At 32.6% G+C, this 20,543-nt stretch overlaps 1 protein-coding gene and 1 non-coding gene across 2 annotated transcripts in view; both read left to right on the top strand.

Annotated features, from left to right (window-relative positions):
- Positions 1–80: 80 nt before the first annotated feature.
- On the top strand, positions 81–171 carry MIR166B (microRNA MIR166b). The gene has a single exon (NR_127232.1). It is a non-coding gene; the product is annotated as a microRNA MIR166b (primary transcript).
- A 13,798-nt stretch (positions 172–13,969) lies between these two features.
- LOC102588037 (uncharacterized) overlaps positions 13,970–20,543 on the top strand; it is a 9,373-nt gene continuing 2,799 nt past the window's right edge. The window contains exons 1-2 of the mRNA XM_006350604.2: positions 13,970–14,552; positions 19,156–19,315. Coding sequence (XP_006350666.1) covers positions 14,113–14,552; positions 19,156–19,315 — 600 coding nt within the window. The 5' untranslated portion in view covers positions 13,970–14,112. The remainder of the gene's footprint in view (positions 14,553–19,155; positions 19,316–20,543) is intronic.

Genomic DNA, 20,543 nt, shown 5'->3' with positions numbered 1-20,543 from the left:
AAATGTATTATAATAAACGCCCCCCCCCCCCCCCCCCCCCCGGTCATTCTTCTTCCAAAGAAAGAAAACATTTGTTGAGGGGAATGTTGTTTGGTTCGAAATCATTCAACAAATTAAAGTCCATCTCGATGATCAATGAATTGAATGATTTCGGACCAGGCTTCATTCCTCCCAACTCAAGTTTTTGTTTCAATCTACATATTATGCAGCCAGTTTGCCTATAGTTTGAAGTTGATGATCCCCATTGTCCTCTCTCACAGGTAAAGTGTGGATCTAAGATATATAATTTTATTCTATTCAATTGAATTCATTATTTTCATTTCAAAATATGTATATTTTTTTTGTGCAAATATAAGATCATGATCTTTACATTTATTTTCGCTTTAAATTTTAGATTTATCTCTATAAGGCTATAAGCAAACACACATAGGCACATAGACATAGTTGTTTTGTAGCAGGTGATCAACTCCGCAATTTAGGCTTTGGGTCCTTTTTCTATTTGTCAAATTGAATCAGGTGAGGATTGTCCAAGCATTATAACGAGTTCAAGTTTTTTGTTTTTCATCAATGTGGGATTCGTTTCATTTATTACTTTTGATGTGTTTTGTGATAGTAATAGTGGTTGTTTATCATTTAAAAAAAAACAAATTTGTGATATTCTTTTGTGAAGAATACAACTTTAGTCTTTTATCTTTCACCAAATTCGTTGAAAAATTCGGTGTGAAAATATGACTAATTAAGTGAAGAAGAAGAAGAAGAAAAGAACTATTTTTATATTAGAATAAAACAAAGTTAGGTTTTTCACCTTTTAATACATTAGTTGTGGAAAGATGTTTTAAATGGACTTTGCTTGTAGAGAGTTGCAAAGAATATACCACCAAAGATATGATATTACGAACGAGATTGTTTTTTCCTTAATTAAAATTTAGAGGTTTTGAGTTTGAGTTTTGGATATGAATTTTTTTTTAATAGGGAGCGCTTCTCTCCGAATGAGCTAGGCCCTATGTAGTACGGATTCAGAATAGTCAAATTTTAATGTGAATATAGATCGCCCAAAATATATATTATATATGTTGTTTGATTTAAGGCTTTCCTAATTATCTCTATTGCACTTTTATGTAATTTGCATGAGAGATGATCTTCCATGATTTACCAATCAAACCCCTTTTCATCATTAACAATATTAGCTCCTCCTTTGATCTTTTACCTACACTTGTGGGTCACATTTTTGCATGCAAAAACCCATCCTACCATGTGCCTTGGTTCCATACCTTTTTTTGGCTAACCCACCTTTAAATGACTTAAGAGGGTTGAAAGTTTAATATATATATATAAATGTGCGCGTGCGCATAAAAAAATAAATGTTCACTTATATATGTAGCATAATTTCTTTATATTCAGTATTATTAATTTTTTCGATAAACAGTATTCAATTGATCATTATTAGCTTTATGTACTATATTAAAAATGATTTTTAGCGATAATTAATTTGGGGTAGTAATTTAATTGCTGCTAAATATGTAATGTTCTTTTAGAAGTAATTAGTTGTCCCTAAAGCCTATAATAACATTGGATCAAATGACAATTAGTTAATGCTGGTAAATGTTTTAATACTCTTTGTTAATGTACATATTATTGCCGCTAAAAACTATTTTTGATGTAGTAATGCGGCTAAACCACTGCTTTGGAGCTAGTTTTGGCTATTGTAGGTGTTAAAAAAGTTCTACGAGTATAATTTTATACTATAGATAAATCATTTGGAGCGTAAAATAGAGAATGTCCTCTCCAATCCACCTCCATATTACTCTCTATTCTTCATTTATAGAGATGTAAATAGTAGTTCTCCAAATTTGGAGAATTGTTGAGGTTTATTTCATTGTTCAAAATGATTGAATTATTCAAAGTTCAAAATGAATGTTTGAATTTTTTTCATAACTTGCCCTTTCATTTATTAAAGTTAAATATTTTTTAGGAGATAAATTACACTACTTACAAACTTATATTTATAATTTCACAAAGGGTAATAGTGAAAATTATGATTTAAATTATGATTTTTTTCTTAAAATGTGTGGATTACCTTACAAATTCAATAAATATAGAATAAAGAGAGTAGTGTTCAATTTTAAAAAACATTTATTATATAGGCATAGCTTAATAAACTACATATTATATTTATTAATTTCTAAATAGACATAATTTTTATTAAAATGACACTTATTTTAGGACGTTCAAAGTATAACTCAATTTTATGATTTGAACGTTGACGTATATATTTTGGCCTACTCAGCAAACGTTTTGAGTCTGTCATGCATCTTGCACACGTTAAAACGTGTTTGAATAACTTACGTTTTTTTTTTTTTTTGCTTAATGAAGTTTTCGTCAGTGTTCTTGAAAAAAAAAAGGATTTCAGAGTGGTGCTTAACCAAAAAGAAAAAAGAACTTCTAATTTATTTTAAAAAATTAATTTAAGAGAATGACAAGTAACCAGAAAAATAGGAGTGCAAGATTTTTTTAAAAAGTGAATTTTACACGAATCTCATAGTGTTAAGACCTATTTACATCATATTCATATTCTTTTTTCAAATTACAAAAATTCCTTAAATTTGGTATAATCCGGAAATCCCAAAACATCTAGATACATCGCATTAAGCGTCCCGGTTTTGGGTACATCCCTCAACGTCTCGATACATCGCGTCCCAGTTTAGGATACATCTTCAACGTCCCAATACATCTTGTCTCGATTTAGAATACATCCCGATACATCGCGTAAAGTGATGTAACTGAGAATAGGTGTAACACCCGGAAAACTAGTAGGTGAAACTAGAGCCTTACGTGAGAGTTTTAGAGTTTGATGTGTGATTTAATGTTGTAAAATGGTTTCCCGAACTTAGGTTTAGGGGTTAAACGTCAAGGTATGACCCCCCAAGGACCAACCAAGGGTCCTTGAGGAGGACCCTAAAGCCTAACCCCCAAGACTCCCCAAAACTGCCCAAGCTGCCAAAAATTTGTGACCTACGGATGGGACCTACTGGGCGTAGGTCCATCCACGCCCCGTAGCTCTAGCTCGTGGGTCAAGGCCTGGAAAATGAGTTGCAGGCCATGGACCTACGGACCTGCAGGACGGCCAGTAGGCCAACCTACAGACCGTAGGTCATGGGCGTGAGTCATGGCCTGCAATCTGCCTCAAGCTTGGCTAAAGGTGAGTTAGTTTAGGTAAGTTCTATTTTAGTTAGTTTATTGTAGGGTCGGTTTATATTGTTTTAGTAGACTTATATAAGGGTTATTAAGCTATTAACTAACCCTTAACACTTCATAAATCCCTAACCCAAAAATCATAACTAACTCTCCCCCAAATAATTCTCTCTAAAACTCCATAGAAGAAGAAGAAGATCTAGCTAGGGTTTCTTCCTACATTGTGGGTAGCCTAATTGATGAATTTGGTATTATGTGGGTTTATACCATGAAAGGTGAACTTGATGATTCTTGAGTGATCTTCTAGAATTAGTGCTATGAGTAGTAATTGATTAAGAATACAAACAAATAGACATGAATTGAATTAGAATAATGTGAATATGATGGATCTTGACTAGTAAAGTTGAAGATGAACCTTTATGATGAATCGTGACTAGAATCACTTGATAATGAAGAATGTGATTAGAATACCTTGAAATTTAGGTATGAATGATCATAGTAAGAAGTAACGCTTTAAGTGTAAGACTTGTAGGCATGAATGTTGATCATTAGGGTCTTGAGAGTAAAACCAAATTGATGAACTAGGCATGTTAAGGCTTTGAGAGTAAAGTCTATTTGAGAATAGAAGCTTAATGGATAGAGTTATGGTGGAAGACCTTTACCTACCTAATCTACCTTATGAATGCTTGAATGTATGAAGTGATAGAATCACTTAAGTCATGATGATATCCATGTCTAACGTAGAATTCTAGATATGGTATTATGCATGGATATGATATGACATGAAAGGTTCTCTCACATAGAGTGATTCTAGGTTGAAAGTCTATTTTCACCTAAAATGAATATATGTCCTAGGACTATGAGATGTGATGAGGCTTGTGGTGATTCCCCTAAAAGAACTTTACATGATAGGAATGTGAGGTGAGTTCCCTTATTCCTAATTAGTTAAGCATGGGGAGTGTGAGGTGATTACCCCTTATATATTTATGACTCCCAAGGCAAGCGGTGATTACCCATTAGCCTTAGGTTGATCATGGAGGCGATTACTTATGATCCTTATGTGATGATGTAGAGGCAAATACATATATCCCATTAAAATGAACATGTAGGCGAATACCTATGACTCATTAATATGTATTGCTAGAGGTGACTCTCCTTGTCTTTATAATTCATTAGTATGTATGACTAGAGGTGAATACCCTTGTCTTTATGATTCCATGATATGTGTGGCTTGAGGTGACTCCGATCCCTTTGTCCTTCATAATGAACTAAACATGTATGCCTTGCGGTGACTCCCCCTTGCATTTATGAACATGAGCATGACTAGTTTGGATTGTAGCTTTATAGGCCCCTCCAGTACATGCATGACTAAGAGGTGATTCCCCTTGTCTTTATAATGTTAAGAGATGATAAATAATGATGAACCTAAAGTGTCTAGCTTATCATTGGTAGGATTATGGGGTCTTATTCATGCATGGCACAAGCTTGACTTAAGGTGACTCATGAAGTGTTTTCTCTTATATGATGTATGCTTAGATAGGATTGTTCTATAGTTGCCTTCCTTGTTATGTTATGATTGACTAAACACTACAGGAAAAGTGTGAATTCCATGAGGATTTTCCTAGGGATTAGTATGAAAATCCGCAGGTAAGTTATTTTCCTGCAAATTTTCATATTAATCCCCAGGAAAATCCTCATGTAATTCACCATTTTCTTGTAGTGTAAAGGTGAGAGATTTCCTTGGTTATGAAGTAAGCTAAGAATGAGACCAATGAGTGGTAAGTATGCATATGGTGACTTCAAGGTTATGCTTAGTGTGAATGGTATATGGGATGTCCTTCATGCATTGCACAAGTGTGCTTGAGGTTACTTAAAGTATAGTGCTCTTAGTACATGAAGCCTAGGTCTTGACTATGCATATAGACTATGATTAAGATGACCAAAAAGGGGTGCTTAGCTTGGATGGTATTATGGGATGCTATTCATGCATTGCACAAGTATGCTTTGGAGGTTACTTGAGAATAGTCCTATTATGGTACAAATGACTAGGAGTGGAATAATGCTTATATGATGCTTATGTTGGAAACTTTGCTTATGATTATGATATTGTCTCTTATGCTTATAGTTTATGTTTCATGAAGTATTTCATATGATTATGGATTATGTCTTATATTGACTAACCCTTGTCTTATGCTCTTATGATTATGCTAGCTAACATATTTAGTACATCTTGTACTAACGCATACTTTGTCTACATTCTAATCAAATGTAGGGTTTTGGAGATTGAGTTCTATTCTTGGAGATAGGTTTCTAAGGATCAGCAAAGGAGTTGAAGATGTTGGTGAGTCCTCATAGCTTCGAGGACAAAACCCACTATTTCCTTTATGTCTTTTATTTTCATGTTGAGACTATTGTATGGGCTATGTTCCAAGAGTTTTATTCTAAAGTTGTATTAGATAGTTTGAGACAAAAGTGTAGTAAAGACTTCCGCTTGATTTTATGAAAAAGACTTCGATTGTATGGATAAAAGTTTTTAAAATTTCCGTACTATTCTATTATCTTATTCTATTATTTTAAATAAATTATGTATTTAGTTAATTTAAATGAGCTTAATTAACTTTTCCACAAATAATGTAAAGGAATTTGTTTTTACACTTAATCATATAATCACGTGGTTATTTAATTCATGTTGTATAAATAAACTGTCATGGCAAATTAAATGGTTATATAGTAGCTCGTAGCTCTAATTTTTTTAGATTTTTTTTTTGTTTTTCCTGTGCGGTCTGGAGTCCGTATTGAAACTCTGAGACATCTAATTAAGGATGAAACAATCTCATCATTGCACCATAACTCATGTTGATTCTATTTTTTAGTTCTTGATATCATGCTTACTACCGAGAGTTATATATATCTTAAGATAATTATAACCCAAAATTGAAGATACCGACTCATTTCTCCATTTAGACGACGTACCACATGCAAAACCTATAAATTTTGGATCCACCACCACTTACCATTATTCAACAAATTTGTGTAACACATAGTACTCGGTACCAGTGAATTTGTCTCCACAATCAATAAATAAAGATTGATTTGCTCTAACTATTTGTCTATCCCAAATAATAATTAGAAGAATATATAAGTATTCCGTAATGATTGATTATTTATACATAACATGCATTATTGTGGCAAAATGGGGCAGATGAATCTATATGGTAATCAGTATGAAGAAAAAAGGACAAAATATCCCATTAGTGTACTGTTGATTTACAAGAAAAAGTTAGCTCAAATCAAATTAACGTGAATGATGGACGGTGTTACTCAAGCATATGTAACTTTACTTTATAATGATGCATATGTTGTCGAATTTTCTGACTTCTTTTTTTGTATAAGAAAGACGGTCTATCTAATTTATGGTAAATACTTATCCGATTGTATCAAATGTTTATACTAAATCAATGCAATTTATAATTGTAGGTATAAATGATTTAATGAAGTAACGCTATAACGAAAATAGTTTTTAATGACAATAAAAACTAAAGAGCGTTAAAGCTTTTACCAGCATTAGTTAATTGTCGTTAGATCCACTGTCGTTATAAGCCTTAGAGACATTTAAAAAGAGTGATAATTGCTACTAAAATTACACATTTAGCGATAATTAAACTATTGTTATTAATTAATTGCCGTTAAAAATCATTGTTAATATAGCGATAGATTAATTAACTTGACGTAAACACCGATAGGAATACTTTTTTCTCTAATTATGCCTGAGTCAAAAGAAAAGAGAGACAACTTGAGTGTGTGTGAGTGCTAAAAGTGGTCCATTTGCTGAATAAAGCCCAATCACAAAATGAAAATGAATTGGTTCAAAACACTTTTAAGTGAACTTTTTTTTTTTTTGGTATAAGTGACTTTGAGTCTTTGACTATATATACTTAGTAGGTGTTTGGCCATGCGATACCTTATCATGATATGGTATCGTGAGATGGAATCAGCGTTTGGACATACGATTTTACGCTGATTCCATCTCATGATTTGAAATCATGAGAGGTGATACCATATTCTCTAAAAATCATGATATGGAATTATATGGTGATTCCATATCACGATTTGAGATATTTTAATACAATAATTGATCCATGAGTTTATATTTTGTTAAAATAACCTCATATTTATATCTACTAACCATTTGTTTCATATGTAAATAAAATTTATAATCACATCATTACTTTTTAAAATTTATTATTCTCGCCGAAACATTTTGTCAGCTTGTTAGTTTTATCAAACAAAATAACTTGTTGCCGATTGAGCATCGGACCACGCGGGTTCAAATTGAGGAGGCTTTGGGTATTTTTCTAACCATCATTGCACGAAATGATAGTCAACGCTCGGCAAGTGAAACTTTTCAACATTCACTTGAAATAATTAACCGGCATGTTAAAATAGTTGCCGAGGCAATTAGCAAGGTGGCACCAACATTTATACAACCAAAAAATATGACTGGTGTACATTCCAAAATTCGACATAATACTCGATTTTGGCCTTGGTTTAAGGTAAAATTTCAATCTCATTAATAAATTTATTTTATGGCCTTAATAAGTGCACATTTATATTTTATGTGTAAGTTGTTAGTATTTAGTTACATATTTCCTATGAACTTTGTTTAAAGAGATAATATTTATTTTATGACTTTGCATTGTCTTAGAAGCACTATTTTTATTACTCTTACAAACATTATTTTTATGAAGTGCATTCTATAATACTTCTAATTTATTTTATGTTCACTAAACTAATATTGATGTATTTTTTATTTTGTAGGATTGAGTTGGTGCGATTGATGGAACATATATAGAAGGGGAGGTTCCTAAAGTGGTGCAACAAGCATATCGTAATCGCAAAGGAAGAACATCACAAAATGTCTTATGTGCTTGTGATTTTGATATGCGATTTACCTTTGTTACTGCTGGTTGGGAAGGTACTGCACATGATAGTAAAGTACTTGGGAATGCACTTGTTGAACCAACGTCATAATTTCCATTTCCGCCACATGGTAACTTTAAATTACATCCTTAGAATAAATATTATTTATTTACACAAAGTTGTCTCATTTACGTCACATATGCTTTTAATAATTCTTTATAAAATATTTTTGGTAGATAAATATTATGTTGTTGATGCTGGTTTCCGAAACACAAAAGGATTTTTAGCTCCATACAAAGGACTGCTCTATCATTTGCAAGATTATTGAGGAAGTGAAAGAGAGCCTCAAAATGCCAAAGAACTATTTAATTATAGGCATTCATCTCTGCACAATGTGATTGAACGAACTTTTGTAATAATTACTTAAGTGGAGAACAAATAACTTTGTAATAATTTATTAATGCGATTTTACAATTTTTTGTGTATTTGATAAGATTGAATAAACAATTGAGGCTATTTTAATAGTTTTACAACTTATGGAATTTTTATGTTTATGAGAAAATATACAACACAAAAATTACATATTGCATATCCAAACAAACCTTCAATTTCATCTCATGATTCCATATCATGATACCATATCGCATGGCCAAACTGGCCCTTAATAATGCAAAATCTGAGGGGGTAAAAAGGGAAAAAAGAAGAAGCATTCAAAGTGATTTTTTTAAGAAAAATGAGAAAAGTATATTTGGAAGCTTGAAAGAGAATTTTTGTTGCGTCTCAACAATTAAAACTAAAAAGCTTTGACTTAACTTTTTACCTTTTCCTTTTTTTCTTTTATTTGTATCTTATATCAGCAATGATGTGTGGGCCGTGTGGCACATGAATAAAGTTATAAATCAATAAACTCATGAAATTATTCCAAAGTTATAATTGAATTTGTACTGCTAATATAGATTTGTTACTTTACTTTGGACATATTGTTTTAAGATACAGAGAAGCTAAAATGCTATTTTTATTTTTATTTTTTGCTGACTATTAAGTCTTCACTTAAGCTTTAATTTGGGCATACGGGTGTTAGGAAATTTCGTAATAGTAATCTATGATACCTAAATCCGATGTTTGTATGGTTTTACAAATATATACGTCCATAAGTTATGGAGAATGTAAATCCCGCTAAATTTAAAGGATACTTCTTCTAAGTTTTGGAGTATATTTGTAAGTAACGAACATAAACACATAAAAAAGCATTAAAGTCGTTAGTATATTTTTCTTACTTAACTTTCATGATATATTGTCTTAGCTTTCGAAACAATACATGTCTACACGAACAATGAATGACATATGAGTGATCATATTCAGACTCAAATGTATAATATATATATATATATATTGAGACATAAAGAGTATTGTATTTCACACATATATATAAAACCTCAAAAGTTCATTTTCTGTGTTCCACACATCTTTACCTGTACCAAACTACCATTATATATATATATGATGGTAGTTTGGTACAGGTAAAGATGTGTGGAACACAGAAAATGAACTTTTGAGGTTTTATATATATGTGTGAAATACAATACTCTTTGTCTCAATTTATGTGACACTTTTCATTTTCTGAGAGTCAAACAATTTAAGTTTGATCAGAAATTTGCGCGAGGGATCTTCAATTTTTTTGAAATGAAATTTATATATTTGTAAGCTACCTAAAAAGTACTATAAGTCACACTAATTGACAATTCAAAATAATTAAAAGATATATGAAAAAATTACAATCAAAGATAGACTTGTTTTAATCTCGAAATTTAAAAAGTGCCACATCATTTGGGACGAAAGGAGTAATATACATGATATACATTTTGCACTATGTTTTCATCCTCGCATTATTAGCCTTTGTTGTTTTACTTCTTTAAAATTGGGATACTTTTTATACGACTATATATGTAGAGTATAGAGGTTAGAGCAAATATTTGTTGTTTAAGGTTGGTTTGGGGGGGATGCGGGTGGTTAATTTTTTATAAAAATTGAGATGCGTGAAGTGGTATCATAAAAAGCAGTGATGGACCCAAGATTCTCATAAAGCGATGTCAATGGTTGTAGTAAGAAAATTAAAAAATAATAATTATGAGGCCACAAGACTTGAATACACAACTCTAAGGAACTTTTGCAATCTCTTAATCACTAGACTAAATCTCTCACTTGTGTCAAAGGATGTCAATACTTTTATATATATTTATTAAACCAAAATTTGACCTCTTAATTTTTCGGTGAAGGGGTGTCGCCTGACACCCCTTGGCCAAGGGTGGGTCCGCCCCTGATAAAAAGTTAATCTTATAACAGCGGTGGCAATTGATAGTTGTGGAAGATGATAATGATAGCTAATGATAGTGGTTGACAATATATAGCGCGGTGATTAATTGTGTTGATGGATGATTATTGTGATAATGATTGTAAATGATGACTAGTGATATGGTGATAACTATTTATAATGATTGACTATAAAAATGATTGTTGTTTGTGAGTGAATGAAATTGATGAACCATCATTTTGAAGAAATTTTTAAATAAACATTTTAATGATGTCAAATGTTACGAATTTTAATTATTTAAATCTATCTAGACCTATTAAATATTGATTGAAAACATAAAACAAAATTTCACTTAATAATTAAAAAATTTATAACTAAAATTCCACCATAAAAAACGAGCTTAATAACTGAAACTTGAGTAGTTAAAACTATGACCTTAAGTGCAAGTAAATAAGATTTTAATACATCAATTAAAAAAATATAAATGTAAAATAAAATTGCGATTAAACATAGTATTCGAGCGGGGTTAGCTGGAGCGAAAAATATTTTGATTTTTTATTTATGTATAAGAGATGTTATTTTTTTAAAAATATTTTCATATATTATTTTTATATTTTAAATTTATTAGTTCTTCACGATTATTTTTTTATTTTTTTTATTTTTTACCCTCCCCTAGGAGCTCCCACCCCTTTTGCTTCCTTGGTGACTCGAACTCGCAACCTTCGGGTTGGAAGTGAGGGGTGCTTACCATCCGAGCAACTCCCTCTCTCCGGTTCGTCATGATTTATTGTCGGTGAGAAACAATTTTTATTCAAAAAATGTGAGCATTTGATCGACCGAATATCTTCCGAGCAAAAAAGCATCTTCTTCACTAAGTTCCAAAATATAAGAGAAACTCCTTAACATTTTGTGTTTAATGGTGTTATTTCCTTTTCTTGGTAGGTTTTACACTTACTTTATTAACTGTTATGTTATGATATTCATTGACTGATATTTAAACAGTATCGTATATTGTATTGATATTATTAAAGTTGATAATTTCATTTAATTGATACTAAATTATTGTGTGTGTATATATATATATATATATACACACACATTGAATTGGTATTATTAAAAATTCTTGTTCAGAAATTACTCATTAGTCAATAATATTATAAGAGTATACGTATCTTGTTGTTGTGGTATCATTAAGGTTTCTTATTGAAAAATTACTCATTAGTTAATGATAATATAATACTGTATGTATATTTTTATAGTAACATTAAGGTTTGGCCAACACATATACAAACCCTTAAACTTGTCCCTAAATTTCATTTTGGCACTCCAACTCAACCTTGTTCCATTTTAATCCTTTAACTCCAATTTTTATGTTTCATTTTGGCACTTCTAAGTGATGTGATAGAGTGTGTGCATCACACTTTTCGCTAAGAGAGTGAAATACAAAAAAAGTATTTTTAAAAAAGATAAAAGATTAACCCTTCAACTCTATTTTTTTATCTACCATTTAAACACAAAATACTAATTTTATGATTTTTTTTATGTCTATATATATGCTCTTCAACTGCAATTTTGCATTTTAAAAATCGTCGTTCATCCGTTAGTTATTGTAAAAAATTCAAATTGACGGATGATCATTATTTTTTATTTTTTTAAAAAAATTAACAATTTCTTTTTTAGAGTTTCTCTGTATTTTTGCGTGAAAAATAACCGACGAAAGTGCGTTGATTTTCTTTCTTAAGAAAATCAATGACAACCCAACGAAGTCTATCGAGTTTCAACATTTTTTTTATAGTGTTATTAATTAGCAATGAACATGAGTTTTTTTTTTTACTCGTATTTAGTTGAATGAAAAATTAGAAAGCTGATATTTGAGTTAGTCCAAAATAGATTAGATATGAAAAAAAATGTGTGGTATTATTTAATTTAATTAATTGTTTTAAAAAGAAAATCAATACACTTTTATCGATTATTTTTCACACAATAATGTACAGAAACTCTAAAAAAAATTGTTACTTCTTAAAAAATAAATCAATGATCATCCGTCAATTTGAATTTTTAACAATAACTAACGGATGAACGACGATTTTTAAAATGCAAAATTGCAGTTGAAAAGCATATATATAGAAATAAAAAAATTCATGAAATTAGTATTTTGTGTTTAAATGGTACAAAAAAAATAGAGTTGAAGGGTTAATCTTTTATATATTGTTTTTGTATTTCACTCTCTTAGAGAGAGTGTGTTGCATACACTCTGCCACATCACTTAGAAGTGCCAAAATGAAACATAAAAATTGGAGTAAAAGGGTTAAAATGGAACAAGGTTGAGTTGGAGTGCCAAAATGAAATTTAGGGACAAGTTTAAGGGGTCTGTATATGTGTTTGGCCTTAAGGTTTCTTGTTCTGAAATTACCCATCAGTCATTGATATTATAAGAGTATATAAAATATATATATACTCTTATAGTACATTGACTAATCAATAATTTTGTAACAAGAAATTTTAATAATACCAATACAGTATATATATACATACATACTGTATTGGTATTATTAAAGTTTCTTGTTACAAAATTTTATATATATATATATATATATATATATATATCTGATTTAATATCAATTAAGCAAATTTATCTCCATTAATGATATCAATACAATATATGATACTCCTTTCATTTAAAAAAGAATGACCTCATTTTTTTTTAGTTAGTTTCAAAAAGAATGATCTCTTTCTTTCTTTGATAACATTTTAATTTCAGTTTTCCACGTGGCATGTTTAAGGCCATAAGATTAAAGGATAATTTTGTACATTTGATATAACTTTAATTTATGACCATAAGATTCAAAAGTCTTTTTCATTTTCTTAAATTCCGTGCCAAGTCAAACTAAATCATTCTTTTTGAAACAAAGGAAGTACTTATTTAATATCAATTAAGCGAAATTAATAATATCAATACAGTATATATATGATACTTATTTAGTATCAGTTAATAAAAATTAGTTAGGGATATATAGTGTAATTATTTAGTAGGTATGAATATAAAGAGATATACGTTAGTACTCCCTCCGTCCCATTTTATGTGAGGTAGTTTGACTCGGGACGGAGTTTAAGAAAAAAAAGGAAGACTTTTAAAACTTGTGGTCCAAAATGAATGATAGAAATTTATGTGACTATAAATCATTTCATTAAGGATAAAATAGACATTTTATAGTTAAATTGTTACTTAATATAAAAATGTGTCATTTTTTTTTACCGACTAAAAAAGAAAAAAAAAAATAAGTCACATAAATTAGGACAAAGAGTAATTATTTTGCTTTTATGAGATTTTTTGCTTAATTTCTGTTATTTTTTAATATGTTAATCTGAGTAGTTGTTAGGTTAATCATATAAGATATTGCATGTGTTTTTCCCGAAGCTTCGGCGTAATCGCACGCGCTATTATCCAGTTTATCTGAGAGTTCAGATCTTGCCACGTGTATTTCCGTACAGAACAAAATAGTATCGGTTTCTATTTTCTCCCTCTTTTTAATTTTTGTTTTCTTGCTTTCTTCTTCTTCTTCTTCCTCTTGTACAAAATTTAACTCTTCAATCTGCAAAAATCTATGTAGATTCACTCCAATGCAATCTCCAACTACCTCTTCAATTCTGTAAGAAACAAATTCTTGTTCAAATTTATAGTATCAAAAATGGAGGTGGAGAGGTGGGTTGGGTTTGTTGAATTGATAAACAAGCCAGCTATAATGGAAACATTCGTCGACATTTTGGTTTGCGTTGTACCGATTTGGGTTGCCATCATGATCGGATTGTTGATCGGCTGGTCTTGGCGACCTCGTTGGACCGGCCTGGTATTTTTAGGACTCCGGTCTAAAATCAACCGCTTTGTTTGGACCGTTCCTCCCGGGTTTGGTGCTCGCCGACTCTGGTTAGCCTTTACTGCTCTTTCGGCCTTCTCGGTTGGTAGCAAACTCTGGTTTAATTTCCAGGGGAGGACACGTAAGCCTTCGGCGCCGGCGGCAGCGGATTCGGGTTCTGTGTCGGCGGATGAATTTGGATCGTCTTCAGTGGTTTCGGGTCCGGCTCTGGGTTCGGTTTCTTTTGCGCAAAGGAACGATGATTCCATAATCAGGCATGTTGTTAACTTGATCTCATTTTCTAACATATGCATGTTTTTATTTCTAGGGTTTCAATTTGAGTTGGATGTAAATGTGTTTTCGTGCAAAACGCTAGGAATTTTAGGGATACTTGCATATCTGATATTGAAACTAAGATTGATTGCTAATTTTTGTTGTATTCGTTATAAATGAAGGCAAACAAACTTGTTTATTGTGCTTTTCTTTTTTCTGTGAAATTTCGGCTTCATTTATTGACTACAAGTTTACTGTTTCAATGATCTTTGAACGATCTATGCTGTTGCTTGTAAAGTAACTGGATTCGTCCAGCTATAGTTTTTCCTATTTAATGGGAATAGTAGGCCATCGGTTAGTATGCATTTTCACTGGGGAGTAGATGGAAAAAGTTCTCTAGTATAGAGTCAAATCTGGGGATCGGTTATGGTGTGTCTATGTTTGCTGTTGAAGAAGAACACACAGGCCCAATGAAGTTTCTGCATTGTATTTGAGCTGATCATAGCTGATTACAGTGCTTTACAACACTTTATAATCAGCCTGTACATTGTACTGCAAGTGCTTCTGGGCCACCTACGTGCAGTTAATATATTAGGATGATTGAAAGAAAGCAATGTATTTTTAAAAAAATGAACTTGAATTTGAAGAAAGTGCAGTGCTTTGAATTTGAACTTTGAAAATTGTGAAAGTTGTATCTTATGTATTTTATTTCAAAGTGTGATGGATATTTTGGTATGTCACAAACTTGAATGCAAGTCACATAAGTTGGTATAGACAACACGTATGGTATTGTTGGTCAAAGGTGGATATTGTTTTGTAGTTACTATTTCATAAAAAAATTCTGCTTAATCTGATTCTTCTTGCTTCTGAGCTTTAATTTTGACACGCAATAATGCAAATGATACAATCATCAGACTTCCATAAAAAAAACCAATACAATCATCAGACTGAAGGTAATTCTAATTTCTAAACTCTCCCTGGAAAGGAGCTTAGTTTCATTCAACTACATGTAGTTTTTATCTGTAAGATCAGGATCTGTGCTCGGCTTTTTTATTGTTTAGGGGGTGTTTGGAAACTTTGGATTGGCTTTTTTTAAGTAGCTGATAAGCTAAAAGTCATAAGTTGGTCATACCCAATTTTTGGCTTATGGCTTATTTTTGTACTTTTTTGGCCTAAGAGTAAGTGCTTAAAAGCACTTTTTTGTCTTTCCCAAACACCTCCAAAAACAAAGAAGAGCTTAAAAGCCAAAAGATACTTAAAATAAGCCAATTCAAACATCCTCTTTGAATGAAATGGCGGTGTTCAGAAAATGAGGATCAAACCATCTAATTTTCAGTGTGAATTCTAGCGTTAATTCCTTTTTTTTGGTTGTAAAGTGTATGAATTGAAATTATTATTCTTTCACTTCATTTGCTTTGCCCTAATCAAATGCCCTAGCAGTATTACTATTGAAGTTGGCTGTTCAAATAAAGTTCCTGAGTTTAGTTGTCATAAAACTGCAGAAGATTTATATCAACTCATGTGAGAAAATTCATTAAGGGGCTTTATGATATTGAGACTTCACCCGTTAAGGAATGGCTTATGTGAGACTGACAATTTATGAAGGAGCTTTAGAATAATGGGAGTTCACACCTTCTTAAGGAATGAGCACCTGCAAACTCAATAGTTCCTATTCTATAGATCTTTGTGCTATACTTATACTGCTAGTAGCCCTTTGAGTCTTTGTTTTCCTTAAATCATTTGAACATTCTCCAGGTCAAATGGATCTAAGAGAATTTTTGAATGCTTATTCATTAGGGTATTGGTTTTGAAAGGTCTTTAGAGACCTAAGGTTGTGAGCCTTATAAATTATTGAACTATCCATATGTAAAACCCTGCAATCTCACGTGTAAACCTGTGCCATCTTTATTTATCGACAAAAAATGAAAACAAACTCATCTCATCTGTGCCGTGAATAAAGCGTTTGCGTGGAAATGCCACAGAGGTCCATATTTGCAATTTGTGATGATGCTGGGAGTTGTGGTATTAATGTGACAAAAATAATTACCTTCTAATCCACATTGAGTCACTACCTTCCAACTGATGCACAAGTGCTTGCTGATTGTTAGATAAGTTTGGTCTGCGACTTGTGTTCACTTCTGTGGTTGAATTGGGTAATTATAAGTCAAGCTCATACACATACTTAAAAAATGCCCAACCCCCACCCCACCCCACCCAAAATAAAGGTTACACGTTCACGAGTGAAATTAAGTGTATTGTTCTGTACAGCTATTATTGTATCAGATGTAATGTACTGTAGATATGACAAAGTGGTATATGTGGATGCTTATTTTAACTCAGATTCATTTACCACTTTTTTCCACCTCTCGATATTGGAAGCCGATTTACTATTTCAGGGGTTAGAAAAGAGTATTTGCTTTGTCAAATGGGATTGCTTCAGGAGCAAGAGCACTTCGCCATTAACCAGGCGGGTTGGAAATTTTGAGTCACCAAGGGAGAAATATGGAAAGGACAGTGGTTGATTTCTGGGCGTGGGTGTTTGTGGGGTGGAGTTTACCATACTAGAAAATAGAAAAAGAGAAGGAATATGCCACTAAATTTTTGTTTCCTATGTAGTTAGAATTTCTTTACCTCTATGAGTTTTATATATTGTAATTCTGATAATACAAAATTGCTAGTTTTAGTAGACTTTCTCTTTCATCAAATTGTATAAACTGTGATTGTTCAAACATCTTTGGTTCCTTTTATCTACTTATTTATGTTATACCAGTTGTTTTTTTTCCCTATTTTTGATCTTCTGCCGAGGGTTTAAAACAGACATTATGGATTTTCTCAAGGATACAAAGATCAGGCACCCAAGGGTGTGCCTTGTGGTCAATGAAGTGGGTTGGGAACCATGCGGTCTCACGTTCAAATTCCAAAAATACTAGGTGATTTCTGTTCATCTGCCCAAGCCTTGGTAGGCAGAGTTACCCAATACCTGTGTTGGTAGGAGGTAGGAGGTAGCAGGTATCCTGTGAAAGGTGCGCGCAAGCGGGTCCGGACACTATGGTTATGAAAAGAAGTCTAAAGATCCCACCAAACCTCGTTGCAGTTTTAAACAACTGTTTACCTTTCTGAAAAAATGAGTTGTTTACTTTTCGGTTGTCATATTTTACGGAAATGATTTGCTTCATATTTTACAAACTCAGGACTTGGGGGCGGCACCTTTGCCTTCTGCTCGTGCTAATTGCGAGATGCATGTAAATTATGGTAGTGACTTATAGGGCCATTTGTTTGGGTAATCGGAAATTTGGGGGAGTACTTTGTGACTGAACTCTGATTCTTGATTCATGAGGGTGCAGCCCATATGATCCTTACAGGGGACTGTTCTGTGGCATGCTATTTGGATATTCATTCATCATGAAGCTATACACTAATGTCAGAAAAAATCCATAATTTTTAATTCCAGACGCAAGCACTGTCATTACACTCATATCTCTGAGTTTCTGGATCTTAGCAATTCTCTTGCCTAGTCCATGTGCATCTGCAATACTTTTTCTATTTACTCCTGGAAAGATGCCCAGAACCGACAATCATGATTTCTTCAATAATTATCCGTTTCTAGTCAATCTCTTTGCCTTATCCCTCTCCCTCAATATTCTCAGCCAGTCAGTCTGCTTTCTTATTCACCGGATACTGGGTCCAAAGAAGCAGTACCTTCATCAGATGAGATTTTGTTTTGATCTGTGCTATCGTCTTTCCATTAATTGAATGCATACCTACTTCTTCACAGATTTCTTACTAATCTTGTTAACACATCCTGAGGAAGTTTAGAGTTGGAGATCCGTGATTGTGCACAAACTTTTCCTGATATGTTCTGGTATGAAGATTAGGAATCATGTGTTGGTGTGGCTGTCAGGGTTTTGGTTCAGCGGAAAGACACAGCACATTATGTGTGGGTAGGGCATACTTCATGAGTTTGAACCCTTCCACCACCAGCTGAAGCTTGTTATTTAAGTGGGAGCGGGGAGGAGGGGTGGTGCCCATACTCCCCCCGAGTTTCAAACTTGAGTGCCAACTGCGATTGGGTCAGTTAACTTGCAGAGGATTTCTCAGTTACAAATAAATTACATTTTGTCTGTAGCATATTTTGCTTTCCTTTGTTGTTTGATGCAATAAGTAGTTTCCTAGAATTGAATTAATCTGGGAAGAAATCGTAATTGACAACTGCCATTGTTCAATGTTTACGAGAAATGGAACTGTTCAAATTTACCAGTAGTTCAGTATAATTTCGTGATGCATTAAATACAGTCTTTATCTGCAAATCATGGTTCTGAAGTATATACGAAATTTATAAGTTTGTCTTCTGCATTGAATTGGCCTTTTTCTGTAGTATTGAACAAATATGAAAGAGTGTTTGTGTTATTACAGTTCTAGGGAAGAAGTTGGTTGATTTAAACAAGAATTATATAAACCTAATTAACTGTCTCCTTAGAAATTGTGTTGAGTGGAATGATCAACTCTATATAGAGCTTTCTTTACTGGCACATTTTTCACCCTTTTAGATTACTTTTGTCCCTTCATATGTTTAGAGACATGACAGCATCTACTCCATTCCTGCAGGCATATTACAGGATCGGAAAATGAGGACACTGTGACAGAGAGAGATCTGGAACACTTTCTACATTTACTAGATGGAAAGGATGGAGAGATGGCATGGCAAACCATGATGGACCGCTCTACTTCAAACTTCACATACCAAGCTTGGCGGCATGAACCCGAGGTCAAGTTTACCTAAATTGTGATATGGTTTTTCTTCAGCATTTCTGGTTTTTAGAACCATTTTTCTTGAGAATTGCTTGATCCTAACTTCTACATTCATCACAAAACTTCATAAGCTGAAAGACTGAGAGGGTGTTGGCTAAGCTTATAAGCTGCTTAGATTGACTTAGAAGCATTTTTGGGCTGATCTATGCGTTTGTTAAATATCAAAAGTATTCTAAGCCAAAATCAACCAAAAATCATAAGTTGATCGTCCCTAACTTGTGATTTTTCAGCTTATAAGCACTGTTAGCTTGGCCAGATTTACCATTTCATCCTTGAGTATTTTTCTAATTTCCAAAATACCTTTCCTAAACTAAACCCTAACTTTCTCTTCACTTAGTATATCTCGTTCACCATTTTCTTGAAAAGAATAGCTCTAAAAAATTTAAATTTTTTGAAAAATTTGCTAGGTTATTTGTTCATTTTAGCAAAAGAACAGCTTATCAACATATTTTTTTACCAGATACATACTACTTATCATCAATTTCATTACTCCTATCCAAACACGCTACTGTCTTTTTATAAAGTCAGCTGTGTATTTATTAAATCAGTTTCAGCATTTAAAGTTTGTTAATGGTTACAATCAGCTTAACCCAAATGGGCTCTAAGACTGATTAGGATTCCTCAGAAACTACTATCTCCTTTTTGACCCGTAACGGAACTGGTATTTGGAAGCTTTAAGTCCAGCTTTAATAATGTCGCAACTTAAGAATTTCCGTAGCACAACATAATCTGCCTGAAGCTATTTATATGTTTGATACTTTAATATGACGTGTCTAAGCCATGTTCTTTAAGCAGCTCGATTTCCATTTGATGTCTTGATGTTCCAAATGATCCAAAGGCTCAATTTCCATTTAGGTTCAGGTTGCTTAGGTAAGGTTTCTTGTTTTTGGGGTAAACTGTAGAACCCATCTGCTGATAATTTAGTAGATGACATGATATCAATTTGCCTTTTTCATATAACTTATAAAAGCATGAATACGTAATAAAACTTCTCTTGTTTCATAGAACTGATTGGTTTCTGGTGACAGACTCGCTGCTCTTAAGCAATGAGTCCCTTGCGGACACAACTTTAGATTCTCATTTTAGCAACCTCAGAATATATCCATTTTTGCTTGCTGGATATGTCTTCAGTATTTTTTGCCAAATATAAGGAGGTGGGGGGGGGGGGGGGTGACATGTTTTTG

This window comes from Solanum tuberosum, unplaced genomic scaffold (genome assembly GCF_000226075.1).
Source record: "Solanum tuberosum cultivar DM 1-3 516 R44 unplaced genomic scaffold, SolTub_3.0 scf00125, whole genome shotgun sequence".
Taxonomy (NCBI): domain Eukaryota; kingdom Viridiplantae; phylum Streptophyta; class Magnoliopsida; order Solanales; family Solanaceae; genus Solanum; species Solanum tuberosum.
The sequence above is the reverse complement of the archived record's forward strand: the minus strand, read 5'-3'. Positions and strand labels throughout refer to the sequence as shown.